Source organism: Fistularia commersonii, chromosome 10, assembly GCF_037954325.1.
Source record: "Fistularia commersonii isolate RoL2024-O1a breed Wild chromosome 10, RoL_Fcom_v1.0, whole genome shotgun sequence".
Taxonomy (NCBI): Eukaryota; Metazoa; Chordata; class Actinopteri; order Syngnathiformes; family Fistulariidae; genus Fistularia; species Fistularia commersonii.
In genome coordinates, this window is record NC_141293.1 from 11,071,862 (window position 1) to 11,085,981 (window position 14,120).

General features: G+C 42.2%; 1 protein-coding gene across 20 annotated transcripts in view; it reads right to left on the minus strand.

The window, feature by feature from the left end:
- Positions 1 to 4,658: 4,658 nt before the first annotated feature.
- The window catches only part of syngap1b (synaptic Ras GTPase activating protein 1b), a 154,978-nt gene continuing 145,516 nt past the window's right edge, over positions 4,659 to 14,120 (minus strand). For 14 of the 20 annotated variants that reach the window (XM_086153747.1, XM_086153742.1, XM_086153740.1 and 11 more), the window contains one exon: positions 8,006 to 10,255. In XM_086153747.1, coding sequence (XP_086009873.1) covers positions 9,917 to 10,255 — 339 coding nt within the window. In that variant the 3' untranslated portion in view covers positions 8,006 to 9,916. Of the gene's footprint in view, positions 6,779 to 8,005; positions 10,256 to 14,120 lie in introns of those variants that run through there. The other 6 variants (XM_086153733.1, XM_086153731.1, XM_086153750.1 and 3 more) reach the window with 2 other exon arrangements.

Here is a 14,120-nt window from a genome sequence, read left to right on the forward strand (position 1 = left end):
GCAGGGGGCGGGGGGTGGGGGACCGCCCGAATACCGCGAGAATAAAGAGACAACGCGAGACTACGAGGTGGGTTGCCAGGTAGCAGCAAAACCGCAATGACGTGGAGTAAAACTGTTTCCAGAAACAGTTTTACTCCTCAGTTTTACTGCTTACTGGGAAAATCGATTCATCTTGTTTACATGCATGATGTAGATCGCAATAAAGTCATGATAAGAATGATTATAAGTTTAATTCAATGAGCAATCTTCTTCTTTTGGCTTTTCCCCTCAGGGGTCAAAACAGCGAATCAACCTCCTCCATCTAACCCTATTCTCTGTATCCTCCTTTCTCACACCGACTACCTTCATATCCTCTCTCACTTTATCATCTTCTCTTTGGTCTTCCTTGAGACCTCCTGCCTGGCAGCTCCAATTCCAGCATTCGTCTACCAATATATTCTCTATCCCTCCTCTGCACATGACCGAACCATCTCAGTCTGGCTTCTCTGACCTTCTCTCCAAAACATCTAACATGTGCTGTTCCTCTGATAGACTCATTCCTGATCCTATCTATCCTGGTCACTCCCAAAGAGAACTTCAGGATCCTCATCTCTGCGAACGCTTGTTCTGCTCCTGTCTTTTCATCATTGTAATTGTTCTAGGCCAGGCCTGGCCAGCCTGTGGCTCCTGAGCCGCATGGGGCTCTTATGTTCATGTCGACTTTTGTGTTTGTGTGTTTTTTACTTGTGCAATCACGTGCCGCTCCAGTGTTCTCCGCGCACAGCAAAAAAACACCACAGAAATACAAGAATCGACATGAACGTAAGAGCCGCATGTGGCTTGGGAGCCACAGGTTGGCCAGGCCTGTTCTCGGCCATACAGCATCGCTGGTCTCACAACTGTCTTGTACCCATTTCCTTTCATTCTGGTAATTCAATGAGCCATCACTTTTGAAAAGCATCAAACAAAAACCCAATAACTGGTAAAGCCAATATTATTTATTGGAATAAGACCATAAGGCCAAGCACAAGGCTGAATTTAAACAATGTAGTGGTGCACTCAAAAATAGATCAGTTACTACAAATAAAATAGGTAAAGGCTAATATTTTTCACATTGTGAAAATATGGTGAAATATTTCAGTGCCAACCATCATTCATGTATTTCCATTGTTTTTGCAAGACCAGCAACTGAAATAATGCTCATATCTATTTAGCTTACCGTCTTATATGTGAGATATTATATGTGTTGATGACTCTTTATGTTATTTAATTTTTCTTTAATGAAAGTTGTCTCCCAACCTGCTACAAATAGAAAGAGGGGAGTTTTTACAGATGGACCACATTTTGGGCCATTTGGACCACCATCTGGACAAAAAAGAACCCATCAGCTTTTCCATGAAACATTTTTCTCCGTTAAGCACACAAATCCCCAGTTGAACAAAGATGGCTAGCTTGTGGCCAGGAAACAACGCTGAAACATTGTATTTTTTGACTGCACAAAATAATCTTTTTAATTCAAAGGGACAGAAGATTATGTTGAAAAAACTTCTGTATTCAAATCCTTACTTATCTGCGTTTGATGTGAAAATAAACAATAAAGGTGATCTTAATCAACAGCTGAAGAATTCACTAATTACTATGATCCAAATCAAGGTTTGAGTCACTTATAGAAAACCCACACTTTAATTTTCCTGATTGAACCTCTTCCCTGGACTGTGTGGGATGTACACGCTATTTGATTGCTATTTACATATTTCCTTTTCAATACAAAAGAAATGAGACAATGTCCACATATTGAATTCTTCTATTTTTATCATTATTTTTTACAAGCCCATAAACTGCAGAATGAAAACACGGATAGAAAGATCAATCCTAATGCAAAGTGATGTGGTTTCTTGAGAAAATTGCAAACCTTACTTTTTCCCTTATACCTTTAGAACTTTTTCCACTTAAACTTTACTCTTAAAATGACCCTTGTACTCATCATGCTGTGCAGCTCAGGTCTAATCCGTTCAAATAAATGAAAAAGGCCAGCTTGACTGACTTGGTCGTCTAAATTATTCAGGTGTAACAATGACTGTTATTGGTATAAAAGTCAGGTTTGATTCAGAAGTGGGATCGAAAGTTTTGCAATAATATCTATTAAACAGCGGCTTCCTGAGCAAACTCTGAAATTAAAACTGTGTCAGCCCCGTCGGTGTGACTAAAACTTATTTAATGGGATTAAAATAAATATTCTCTCAAAAACACCACGTTTTTTCCCCCCGGTTGCCAACAGATGTCCACGAATATCCCCGAATTCCTTCAGGTCCCTTTAATATAATATTAATACATTATTGAACAGCGACATTGAGATGACCTTCTTGAATTTCACGCATGTTCCCTGGTGTTGGAAATGAGTCACTGGCAGATGAAGGAGAATTCCTCTGGGAGGGGAGGTCTGTTATATTTGAGAGAAAGTGCAGGATTGTTGAATTTGTGATGGCTTTTAAGGAATAAAGAGCTGTGTTGGGTTCTGCATTTTCTCAGCTATGAGTTGCACTGTCCCCCAAAACTCTGCCCAAACAGTCCATTGGTCAAAATCAGAGTACCAGCCAATGTAGTTACATTACTCTTTAGAGTATTTGGGTGATTCTCCACAAGTCTCCTCAACTCTGCTCGGAGATGGATCAGCATCAAATCAGCCAAAAAAATTTAAAAAAAGGGAAAATGCACGTTTTTTTTTTTTTTTATATGCTTTTTGAGCAAACCCATATTGGATGACAGACACTAGAGACAAACAATTAAATAAACGCGGCTGAAATAAACACGATGAATAAATTCAATGTCCGCAGTTTCGGTTTTGTGACATAGACTTCCCTCTCCGTGCCTCCTGGAAGGAAGCTTCTCGGGTATGTTTGTAGCTCAGCTCTGGGAACAGGTTGTTCTGAGCTCACAGCGTGAACCGTCTATTGCTCCTCCACTGGGCTATTTTTTTTTCTCCACGCTCTGTCCAAAATCAGAAGTTGCCAACCCACAAAGGAACTGTGGGCGATTAAGTGCGGGAGGATGGGGGTAATTACAAGCCTGCTATGTTCAGTCGACTTGCTAGTTCCTATATCCTGCTGCTCATCCTCGCCCTCAGCACCGGAATGGGGAGGAGGGCGAGGAAGTGACCGGCTGTGCTCGCCGGAAAGGTAGAACCATGTTGGTTGACCCAGATCAGTCGAGGCTGCAGACAAACCTACCTGCTGACCACACTCACGAGACAAAGGGGAGGTGAGTTTTGAGGTGTCTAGAGTACTTCTTACACTGGAAATGCAGGAAGTGAAGAGCAACCTGGATCCAGGAATCCATTTTCAGGAGATCTGATTCACCATCTCTGAGGTGAGAGCCTGCACATCCCTGGATAAATACATGCATGATTTATTTACAATGTTATCCATCCATCCATCCATCCATCCATCCATCCATCCATTGTTCTATCAACCTACGTGCCTACCTATGAGGCTGTTCCAGTAATATACATTGGTGCCACTAGAGCGCACTAATACCTCTTATTCTATGTTCATAATCCCTGGTTTTCCGTATGACTCTCCACCACAAATATGCCAAATTATCTTTGTCATTTTTTGTGATTGGGACATTTGTGTTTGCTAATCTGAGATCTCTCTGAGATCTCCAGTACCAACCAGTTACCCTGCAGGTCCGAATTGCTGCCTTTAAAAAAGGCAAATCATTGGAAATCCCTCACACTCAGACTGACTCATTCAGCTTCAGGACTCCAAGGTGAGCCACTCTTTGAATTCATGCAAAACTTTAACGCTTCACTATATTGAGGATGATTTTACAACTGATAAACAATTAAAGCCTATTAACTTTCTTTGACATTTGGCTGCTGGAGAGATTTGAGACCTTCCAAAGAGTTCACTATCACTATCACTATTCACTATCTGGGAAATTTAGTGTTCCTGATTAATCTCCTGCATTTTGGACTGTGGGAGGAATCTGGATCTAGGATCTAGGATCCCCATAAAGATATGGGGGGAACATGGAGACTCCAGATTGAAAGGCTCCCTGTAGGAATCCATACCAGGGATTATCATAATGTGAGGCCTCTTGATTTTTCAAGTGGATTGGCCTCTTGGGTTTTGGTTGTTTTTTTATTGGATCGTTTGAAAAAGAAGAAGAAGGAAAAAAAAAAAATCACAAGACAAAAAAGAACACTCCTTTCCACACTCGGTTAAGAATTTAATTATTTGTTTATTTATTAATTTATTTACGTATTTCTATCTCCAGATTCGCCCACCCGAAAAATATAAATTCCGGTGTATTCCAAAAAAGGAAGGAAAAAAAAGAAATAGAAGGCAAAAACGAAGACAAAAAAAAAAAAAAAATGAGGAAGGAACAATGGCATCTTCATCCAACGCATCAAAGGAGTCAATCGACAAAATCAAAAAAGTGGTAATAATTATTATCATTATTACAATAATAATTGAATGATCAGAATACCCACATTCATAACAAATCCATATACAACTGCAATACACTCGTCAACAGCACTCTTCCAATAATATACACAAAATCCCCAAATTTCTGTCCTGTCAAAACAACAATAGAGGAGTTTTGGGTCGGGGTCGGGATCGGGTTGAGGGCGGGGGCTATGGCTTGTCAAGGGGGGTAAAGATGAGCGACCAGTGGGGTTAGGGGGTTAGTGGTTAGTAAGAGCATTGGGGGCCGGGAGGCACACTTATTTAGTAAGGACCTATACAAAAAAAACAAGCAGTGTTAGGTTTTTCATGGGAGGGCTTCCCCCCACCATGAGAGGCAGAATTTGGGGCACAAAATTCTCAAGAAATATATAATGGTTGTCTGAATAAATATATATAACTCTGCGCGACAACCGTTGCAAACATTAAAGTGAAAGTTAGATAAGCCGGAACTGAAGGTCGAGAGATTGAGAGAAACGCAGATGAAGGTTTCTGGAAAAAAAAAAAAAAGAAACTCATCTATATATATTTACAAACATTGCTTGGTCACCCAGATCTCGTTAGAAAAGCTTTGTAACTGGTCAGAAAATGAGTGCAAGCGTCGAGATAATGCAAGTAACTTGGTGTGTGTGTGCGTGTGTGTGTGAGAGAGCTCCGACAGCGGCGGCGTAAAAGACCTCGCCGATTTTTCTAAAGTCTGCGCCACAAAAGTGCTTCTGATAGCTGTCAATAAAAACCCCTCCGCGCCTCAGTAACTTGAGAAGACCTAGTCATAGAAAGAGAGAGAGACATTAGAGGAAAAAATAACTGTACACTCTGCATATACAAACAAACTGTATATACACATAGACATACCATATATACACATTTATCCAGTATATACACAAAAATTTACCCGGTACACGCATTTATATACAAACACATTCACTCGTTTGAGCGGGAACCTCTAACATATCTCTCTCTCTGCGGTCTCAGTTATTTGGGAGGATTTCGACTCAAGGCCGGAATCAGCGGAGTCCATCGGCGGGATCTCAGCGGCCCTCACTGAAACCGAGAGTTCACCCACCTGACCCCACCCTACACACACACACGCACGCGCGCGCACACACACACACACACATACACACACACAGTCGAAGGAGTAGAAAACATCTGAAAGAGAGTCCTTATCCAGAAACATCGTCCGTAGGTGGAGAGCTCCATGGCGACAACACCCTTCTTTGTCTTTTTTTTTCCCCTTTAACAACCCGTCAGCAACGTGCAAAATAAGGGGAGCAGGTAAAACGCAAATTTCGCCGCTTCCGTCGCCGCAGTCGTGGCAGGGCAGTTTCTCGCGAGATTGTCTTCGTAAGAAAACTGGCTCGTGTATAAAAGGGATTACGTATGAACTCCCAGTGGATAGATAGAGGCTTCTATCTATATCAATAAATAAACATCTGCTCCGGAAGATTTCTGTTGAAGAGTCCCTTATATGTATATATTACTTTAAGAATAAGCAAGTATCATAGAAATATAAATAATCACATTCTGTCCGCTGTTTCAAAGTCTCCGTTGAAGCAGTTTCACTTGTTGTATTCGGCTGTGCATATTTAGTTTCCTTGAAATCAAAGAGTCATAAACAGAAGAGCTAAAACTAGGAAAGAAAACGGTTGAAGGTATTGAAGAGATCAAGTTTTTTTTTTTTTAATTGGTTAAATAACACTTTGCCTAGTAAAAGAGTGAATAGATGAGAAGGTTAATTTGAAAAGACTACAAAGAGAGATCTAGAGGGAGACATAAATGCTTTGAAAGTAAATCAAGTTTGAAATTTCAAGAGCACCTTTGAAAATACATCTTTCCCACAATACATCTCCCCCCTCTCTCTCTCTCTCTCTCTCTCTCTCTCTCTCTCTCATCTGCCTTCCTCTTCCTTTTTTACCTTTTCTCCGTTTCTACCGATCGCCCGGTGGGCCGGTAAACACCGGTCCCAACACCACTGCGTTTACCGGCAAGAAAAAGATCCGACTGCGAGGCGTCAATTACATAGAAAAAAAAATCCAGTCTTCAAATCAGAGAGAGAGGGCTCAATAATGTAAGTTGTCTTTTTTTTTTAAAAAAAAAAAAAAAAAGAAAGAAAAAAAAAGAACCCAGCATTTCCTTACATGGTCCGCTGGGGTTCTGCACCATCCTTTGAGCAGAGAGAATGGGACCAGTGGCCCAAGTTCTCCCTTTGTCAGCCAATCGCGTCACGAGACAGGGCTCTGGACATTTGGCCATGCCAGCCTTTGGACTGCCGATGGTGCATCAGCCAATTAGGTTCCACATTGTCCTCCATGAAGCTTTGAGAGTGGCTAAGGGGGAGAAGAAAAAGGGGAGACAGAGAGAGAAGAAACGAGGGAGGGTGCTTGATCAGGTGAAGCAGCGCTAGAGACCGAGAGTATTTTGGTGGCAGTCTTTCCAAAGCTGGACTTATCTCTCCTTATGTATAGTTTTTGCATTCAGCTCTGAGCAAACTGCTTTTTTTATTACCTGAGTCACTGAGGTATTTTCACAAAATATCAATCTCTCTATCACGGACCAAGCCTCTCCTACGCCGAATCTGACATTCATTACACACAAGATGAAAAATGTAGCCCTACATGCGGTTTAAGAAGACTACCTCTCCCTGTGTAAGTATTATTCATCTTTGAAACATTCACTCTAAAGGAATCTACCAGGACTGGCCTGACCCGGCAAAGTAGGTGATTCTTTCCCCTTTAAAAAAAAAAAAAGAAAAAAGAAAAAAAAAAGAGAAAAAAATGGCTGATCCTCTGGGTTCCTTCGGCACATTTAGACAAGCCGACATCTCGTCGAGTGCATGAGGCTACAGGGACAAAGAACAAGTCCACGTCCAGACAAACTTCACAACACAACAGTTCATATACAAGATGAAGGAATATGGGTACAAACATTTCAGGCATTCAGCGTTTTGACACACAACAAGTCAAATTAATTTCAAAAGTAAGTCATACATTCTTTTTTTCAAATGTGATGGATAATTCATTGCAAAGTTAAAAGGAATCTCACTGAAAATCACAAAATTATAAAGCAGGAATGCAGCAGGAGCTTCCTAAAGTTATTGAGAAGGCTTTGTCATTCACTCTACGCCGACGATGAACTGCTCTGCTGGCCAAAGGATGCTCATATGTCATTTGCATCCCAGGCACTTGGTGGGTTTGGCAAAACAAAGTTTCAAATGGTATTTTCTTTTGATCCTTTTTTTTTTTTTGTCGGAAAAAATTTCATCATTTACAATTCCCAAACACAAAAAAAATACAATCAGTGGACTCTTGATTTCTTCTGTGGGCTCCGAACAATTTAGATTAAACACCCATTCCTACAAAACCACTTTCTACATCTGACAACAATCAAATAATTCATTTGATTGGAAAGAAGTGAACAATGAGGGTGACCTTTTTTATCGCCAATTGCAGCGCCCATAAAAAGTGCTTTGGAAGTTAAGTCTCCTAAGATTTTGGTGTGAGAATTTTGAAAGGTTTATTGGCTGTTAATGAAAATCAGAGAGGGAGATTGGAGGAGGGCACTTCTAAAATACAAATATGGGAACCCCTAAAGCCCCCTTCAGACAAAACAACACAGTAGGATGCACAAAGAGCAAAGACAAAGACACAAAACATACTGGGGAAGAAAAATGTCCATACGAATACAAATCACAAAGGAGGAGAAAGGACAGCGAAGGGGTCATGAAGGACACACAGACACTTGACTTGGAAAAATGGCACCATTTGTTTCTGTTTAGCACCAGTTTGTCACACATCGGTTCTGATAATGAGAAGAGAAAAAGCTCAGTCCAGAAGACGGGAAGTCCTTTTTGTTCAGTGGAAAAGGCTCATCTTCCATTGATTCATCATTCAAACCGCCACGACGCTTGATTTGTGTCTTTTAATCTCCGCGGATTATGGAGCTGCTTTTGCATCTTTTAAGTGCAGTGACACAGAAAATGAAAAAAAACTATGGATGCTGTGAAGGAAAAAAGGTTTTATTGTGAGCTAAATCAATTTTTGATGAAATCTGAAAGCTCCCTGCAAAGCCAATAGACAGCTTGTAAATCTAGAAGTTTTACCGTTACGTTGAGTCTTGTGGGCGTGACTTACGCTGGGACGCCGCGACACATCTATGAGTCAGATTTGAGTCTTAGTCCATTTAGCACAAGCCCCCCACCCCATTGTACGAGAGCAAAAGATTTTGTTTTTAAGCAAGTTTTGCATTGGACTTCATCGTTACATTGATCCGCTATCAATATATTCTGAATTGTGTCTTAGCTGTGTTGCTGTCATTGCTTCATCCTTTCTCTGTGTTGGCTAAGCAGTCTGAAACCTTGTTTCCACATAGCTTTAGGTCTGTGATATTGTTAGATAAACACACTGGGCCCCCGGAAGTTCAATGCAAAGTGATAAAATACCCCGTTACGTGATCTTTTTTAGCCGTCTAGGTTAGTACAAGGCTATTATGGTCTCATCAAGTTGCCCTGCGTGGTTCGGTTTTCTCAAACCCCTCCGGTAAACTAATAAAACAAGTATACTCTACTTGGCGGCCATATTGTGAGGATCGCTGATGATGATTCGCGGAGAGCCGGAGGCTGTTTTACCCTTAAAATGTCCAGTTCTGGTCCTGCGCAACTGTGCAAGCTACTGTAGATGCTCCGTTTTGACCTTTTACAAGAATTACAAGAAGATAATGAAATGGCACCTGAACGCAAAATCAGCGTTCCAAACATGGACATGGTGAGGAAGCCCAATCAATGTTGTCATCGTCATGTAGACGCTGGTTCGAACTGGCTTACGCAAATGGACCTATGTGGAAACGAGGCGTGAGCTGCCACCCACGACTTTTTACATCTGATTTCAGTGCAAACTGTGCGACAAAAAACCCCAAAAGGAACTCCGTAGCTCTTCCTAGCAAAGCTGACCCCCATCAGTTAGCTCTGTGGGGAAAAACCCTGTTGAAAAACACTCAAAGGCACTAAGACAGCCAGACTACCCGGCCTTGTCACTCCCTCAGCTATTTGCAGCCTGGCGTGTTTCACAATAGGTATAATTAATCTACCCTCAGTACATCCACGGGAGTCAGGGGATGCTATAAACTAGCAGTTCTTCATAAATGGCTACTATGACGTCTTTCATAGCGAAGACGTCCCTATTTATTGTTTTAGTCGTGACGCCGCAGCCGTGACGCTAGCACATTTGGTGCAAGAGGATATCATTATCTTGTCCCGCAAGACTGATAGCATCAAGTGTCCATTTAGGAGCCCTTTTTGTTGTGTGTTAACATGAAAAGCGCATTGAATGATTGCAACCCGCGTTTCTTCTCTCTCTCTCTCTCTCGCCAGGTAGACGGAAGCTAAGGCCAACTCTTTAGAAAGCTTTGTCTTGCTGATTGGAAAAAGACGGGTTTTGTTGACGCCCGTTATCGTCTCTCTCTGATTTGCCTCAGTTTTGTGTTTGACCTACTCCCCCTTCCTCTGCTACACCTGCGGTTGCTGTTGCCGTAGCGCCCGTTGCCTGTGAAGCTGTCACGGGGGAGGATGTTTGGTTGCCACGGAGCTCTCCATTCTGACTAGGATGTTGATGAAGAGTGGGTAGAGAGGGAGGGTCTACGCTTGGGGGGAGGACTCCATTGTGGGGAGAGCTGTCGGAGGAAATGGCCGAGGAAGAGACTCGGAGGCCTTGACCGTTGGTTTGCGTTCCTCCTCCTGCTCCTCCTCCTCCCCCTCCAGCTTCTGTTTTCACACAGGGGTCTGCAGAACCCAGGGAGGAAAGCTGGTTCTCCTAGCGAGATAGAAAGAGAGGGAAGGGGGAACAGGAGTGGGAGCAGGAAGAGATGGTTGTAGGGGAGGGCGATGGGAGGGATGTGAAGAGTAGTCCATTCAAGGCAGATCATGTGACATGTGGAGGGAACAAATTTAATGTTGGAAGGGTGCAAGTGTGGGGTGGAAATAAGAACAGCGGGTAATAGATGGGGGGGGTGTGATTGAGTCGCGTGGGATCGGACAACGTCGACATTGAAAAGTGGCGGAATCCATGGGCAGAGGCAAAGGAAGGGAGTATCAAAAAAGTTGTGGGGGATGGAGACAACCACAAGGAAAAGAAAGAAAGAGAGAGACAGACAGAAAGGAGAGAAAGAGTTAAAAGTTGATGCGTGACGTACACCGATAAACATGGCAGCACAGGAGAGGGGAGACGGAGGAGGAAGGGATGAGGGGGGATTAATCTTGAGGTCAAAGGGTCTTGATGTTCTCGGGAAGGCTTGTTTGTCAGGAAAGGTCAAGGTGAGTCACTCTTAGCTTTTTAAACTCTAAAAGAAGATAAATAAAAAAAGGCTGTGTGCTCGAAGAAATCTTAAATCTTAAATATAACATCCTAACAGCACACACAGTCGCCAGCTGCCGCCATGCAGGACCTGTGAAGCCACATCGAGCCCGCTACCAACTCTAACAAGCAACGTAAAGATGCATCTTATGGGCCTAAATCGGTCAAAAAAAAAAGTGCAGCGTTGTTGAAGCTGTATTTTTTACTTTGCGTGTGACAAGGTATTCCTGAGAACTCTGCAATTATTACACCCAGGGGCCGGAGCATTTTGCTCGGTGACTCGGACAAAGATTTGGTTTCTGCTGTCTGTTCTTACCTACACCGGCGCGGAGTTAAAAAATAAAAACAGCGATGCAAATATTAGCATCTGTTTTTTTTTTTTTTTGTCTTTTTTACCGAGGTGCATTCGCTGCCTCTTGCGTTCACTGGCGTCTGTGTGGGAGCAGTGGAAAGAAAAAAAAACAACTGGGTTATTGTGCCAATAGACAACTCTAAGGACTCTATTTATGCTGGTACTTAATGGGCCCGAGAGCTGCTCGGAGATCCAATTTGAAAGCTCCATTTCACAGTTTTCTGCCATCGGGAAACCTCTTCAAATAATTGCGCTCGATCTATTTTCCCGTGCAGCGTGTTTTTTTTTCCCCGCACCACACATCGTTAGCAAGTTTAGCCTGAAATGTAAAAAAAAAAAAAAAAAAAACGGAAGTCAAGAGGTGCTTTAAGTAATCTGACAGCCTCGCGTTGAAATTAAAAGAAATAAACTGAAAAAATAGGTAGGACGTATTACACAAAAGAGGGATGGGATACTGTAACATGTATGAAGTGATGCTGTAGAGGAGGGGGGGTACAGGAAGGAGGGAGGAATAGATTGGTTTTCATACTGAACAGCAGAGAAAATGAAAAGGATCATCGTTCAATAATTCCTGCTGATGAGTGTGTCCGCTGTGAGTGATTCCCATTTCACGTAAAAAAAAAAGAAAAGAAAATAAGTCAAGAAAAGGAGGGAGGGGGATGAAAAATTGACCCCCCCGCTTTGAATTTGAAGTAAATTAGCTGGCCTTTTCTCTTCTCAGTCAGAACCAAACCGAATGCAAACATCTTCTAACTGGTGCTACGAACAGCGAGCAGACACAGGAGGCCAGAAACGTCTCCGCTCCCGAAAAACACAACCAGCAGCGTTGTTTAATACCCATGCGTAGACCGATACACATGTCTATTAAACTCTTGACGCGAAAAAAAAAAAAAAAAAGTTTTTTCTCTTTTTTTATTTTTTTTTTTACTTTTGGTTTTAAACTTACCAAGCTTGTGTCACACACACACTCCGCCGGCCGATGGCTTGGCACGTTCAAATATAGCGGGTGCGCAGGAGTGTTTATGCGGTAATGAAAATTGCAGCGCTTGAGACAAAACACAAAACACTTAATGGAGCACTAAATGTAGGAAATGATGCATATTTCTTACCCGTCTCCTCCAATCTCCAATCAATTTGAATCATGGGATGTCTAGGAAAATAACTCCATATTTGGAATAAAAACCAAACATAGATACTTGGTGAGTAAATAAATCAGGTTACCCTTCGAGGGACTCGCGGGGGGAAGCTCGAAAAACTTGCGCGAAAGCCGAAAACAAAACACATCCTCAGACGTCACCATCGTTCAACCACACAAGTGTGACCAGGCGCGAGAGAAAAACACACACAAACATGTAGATATCAGGGAAAAACACAGACACACACACACACACACAAAAACACACACACAAAAAGATAAAAAAAGACAGAAATTACACATCAATCCATATTCCGTCAGGGAAGGATCGGGTCAGATACGGAGATTTCCCATAATTACTGCGTTTCCACAGGTGTGGGGTGGGGGGTGGGGAGGCAGGGGGGTTGGGAGAGATGACAAACGGAACAGGGGTGTGAGGATCAGGTGTGTGTGTGTGTAATCTGCCTGATTATAAGATTGAACGGCCAAATTACGTCGTCTGTAGAACAATCCACTTCCCGTCTGTGGCTAATCACCTCTGCATGTTAAAAACCTGTGCAGCATACGGTTCGCTAAATTGCTAAGAAGCTAACAGCTATTTATTTTGTTTACAAAGTCAAAAACATTCCTCTACAACTGGAGAGACTGACCATTTGGGCTGAGGCGCTGATGATGGCCGGGTTTGATGTTGCGTCATTTCTTTGGTTGCTCTGTTCAATGGACAAAATACAACTTCTCTCTTGGTTTGCAAAGCATTGAAAAAAAACCTGAGGTGTCTCTGTTGGTTTTAAATCTGCTGGACTTCATTCATTCATTCATTCATTCATTCAAATTTCCACTGCATGTTTTTGGGCTGGACCAGAGAACAGAAAGAAACGTGTGCTGGTTCGGGATCGGGGACCTTCTTGCTGCAAGTCAGAAGCGCCAGACGAATTTGACGCTGTTTCCGCCCCAGTAGATTTTTCATTTTCAGCCAAAACCTATTTTAATGTTAAATTTACATCTCTCTTATGTTTGACCGACATCATGCAAAAAATTCAAATCTGGCTGAATTATCACTGAATCTATTGTCGTTTTCATTTTTTTAAACCCGTGGAATCGGTCAAGCTCCATCAGAGTGCCATCAACGTTTTTTTTCATTGGTTTCTTGTTCTCAGAGATTAGCTCTTCATTTGGTTTGCAAAGTTATAAACTTGCTGCAGCCGTCTGACGTGCAGTCAGAAAAAAAAAAAAAAAACACACCTCATTAAGGCCTGTAATTAGGTTTTTATTTATCACATCTTAATTGTGGGGAGGCGTCCTGCCTCTGCGGAGGCACACACACACACACACACACACACACACACACACAAGGGGACTGACACGCAATATTCCAAGGAAACGGAGCGCACGGAATTGACGGCATTTTGATGAATCGGTAATTAACACGCTAATGGTTGTTAATTACTGGATAATTGTGGGAAAAAAAAAAAACGTTTTATTGCGGTTTGCAGAAATACAAGGGATTTTATCTCGGTTCGCGTTTCATGTTGTCTTTAAAATTGCGCTGCTTTGCAACCACAATAACTTACACAATAACGATAATTTTCGGTGAATAATCGAGGATTATTTGTTTTCATGAGCAGGTGTAAAAAGGGGTTGGCCGAGGAAAAAAAAAAATCAGCTATACCGATCCCAGGTCCCATTGATTTTTTGGAGTTTCTCCATATTTCCCTGATGTATTCCTACAAATGACGCCTATTTTTTAGGGAGATTTGGATTGCGGCGCATCAATCTTGGTCAGTGTCTTACTCAACAACACTAGGAGCAGCCAGGAATCAAACTGGGACTATTTGTTT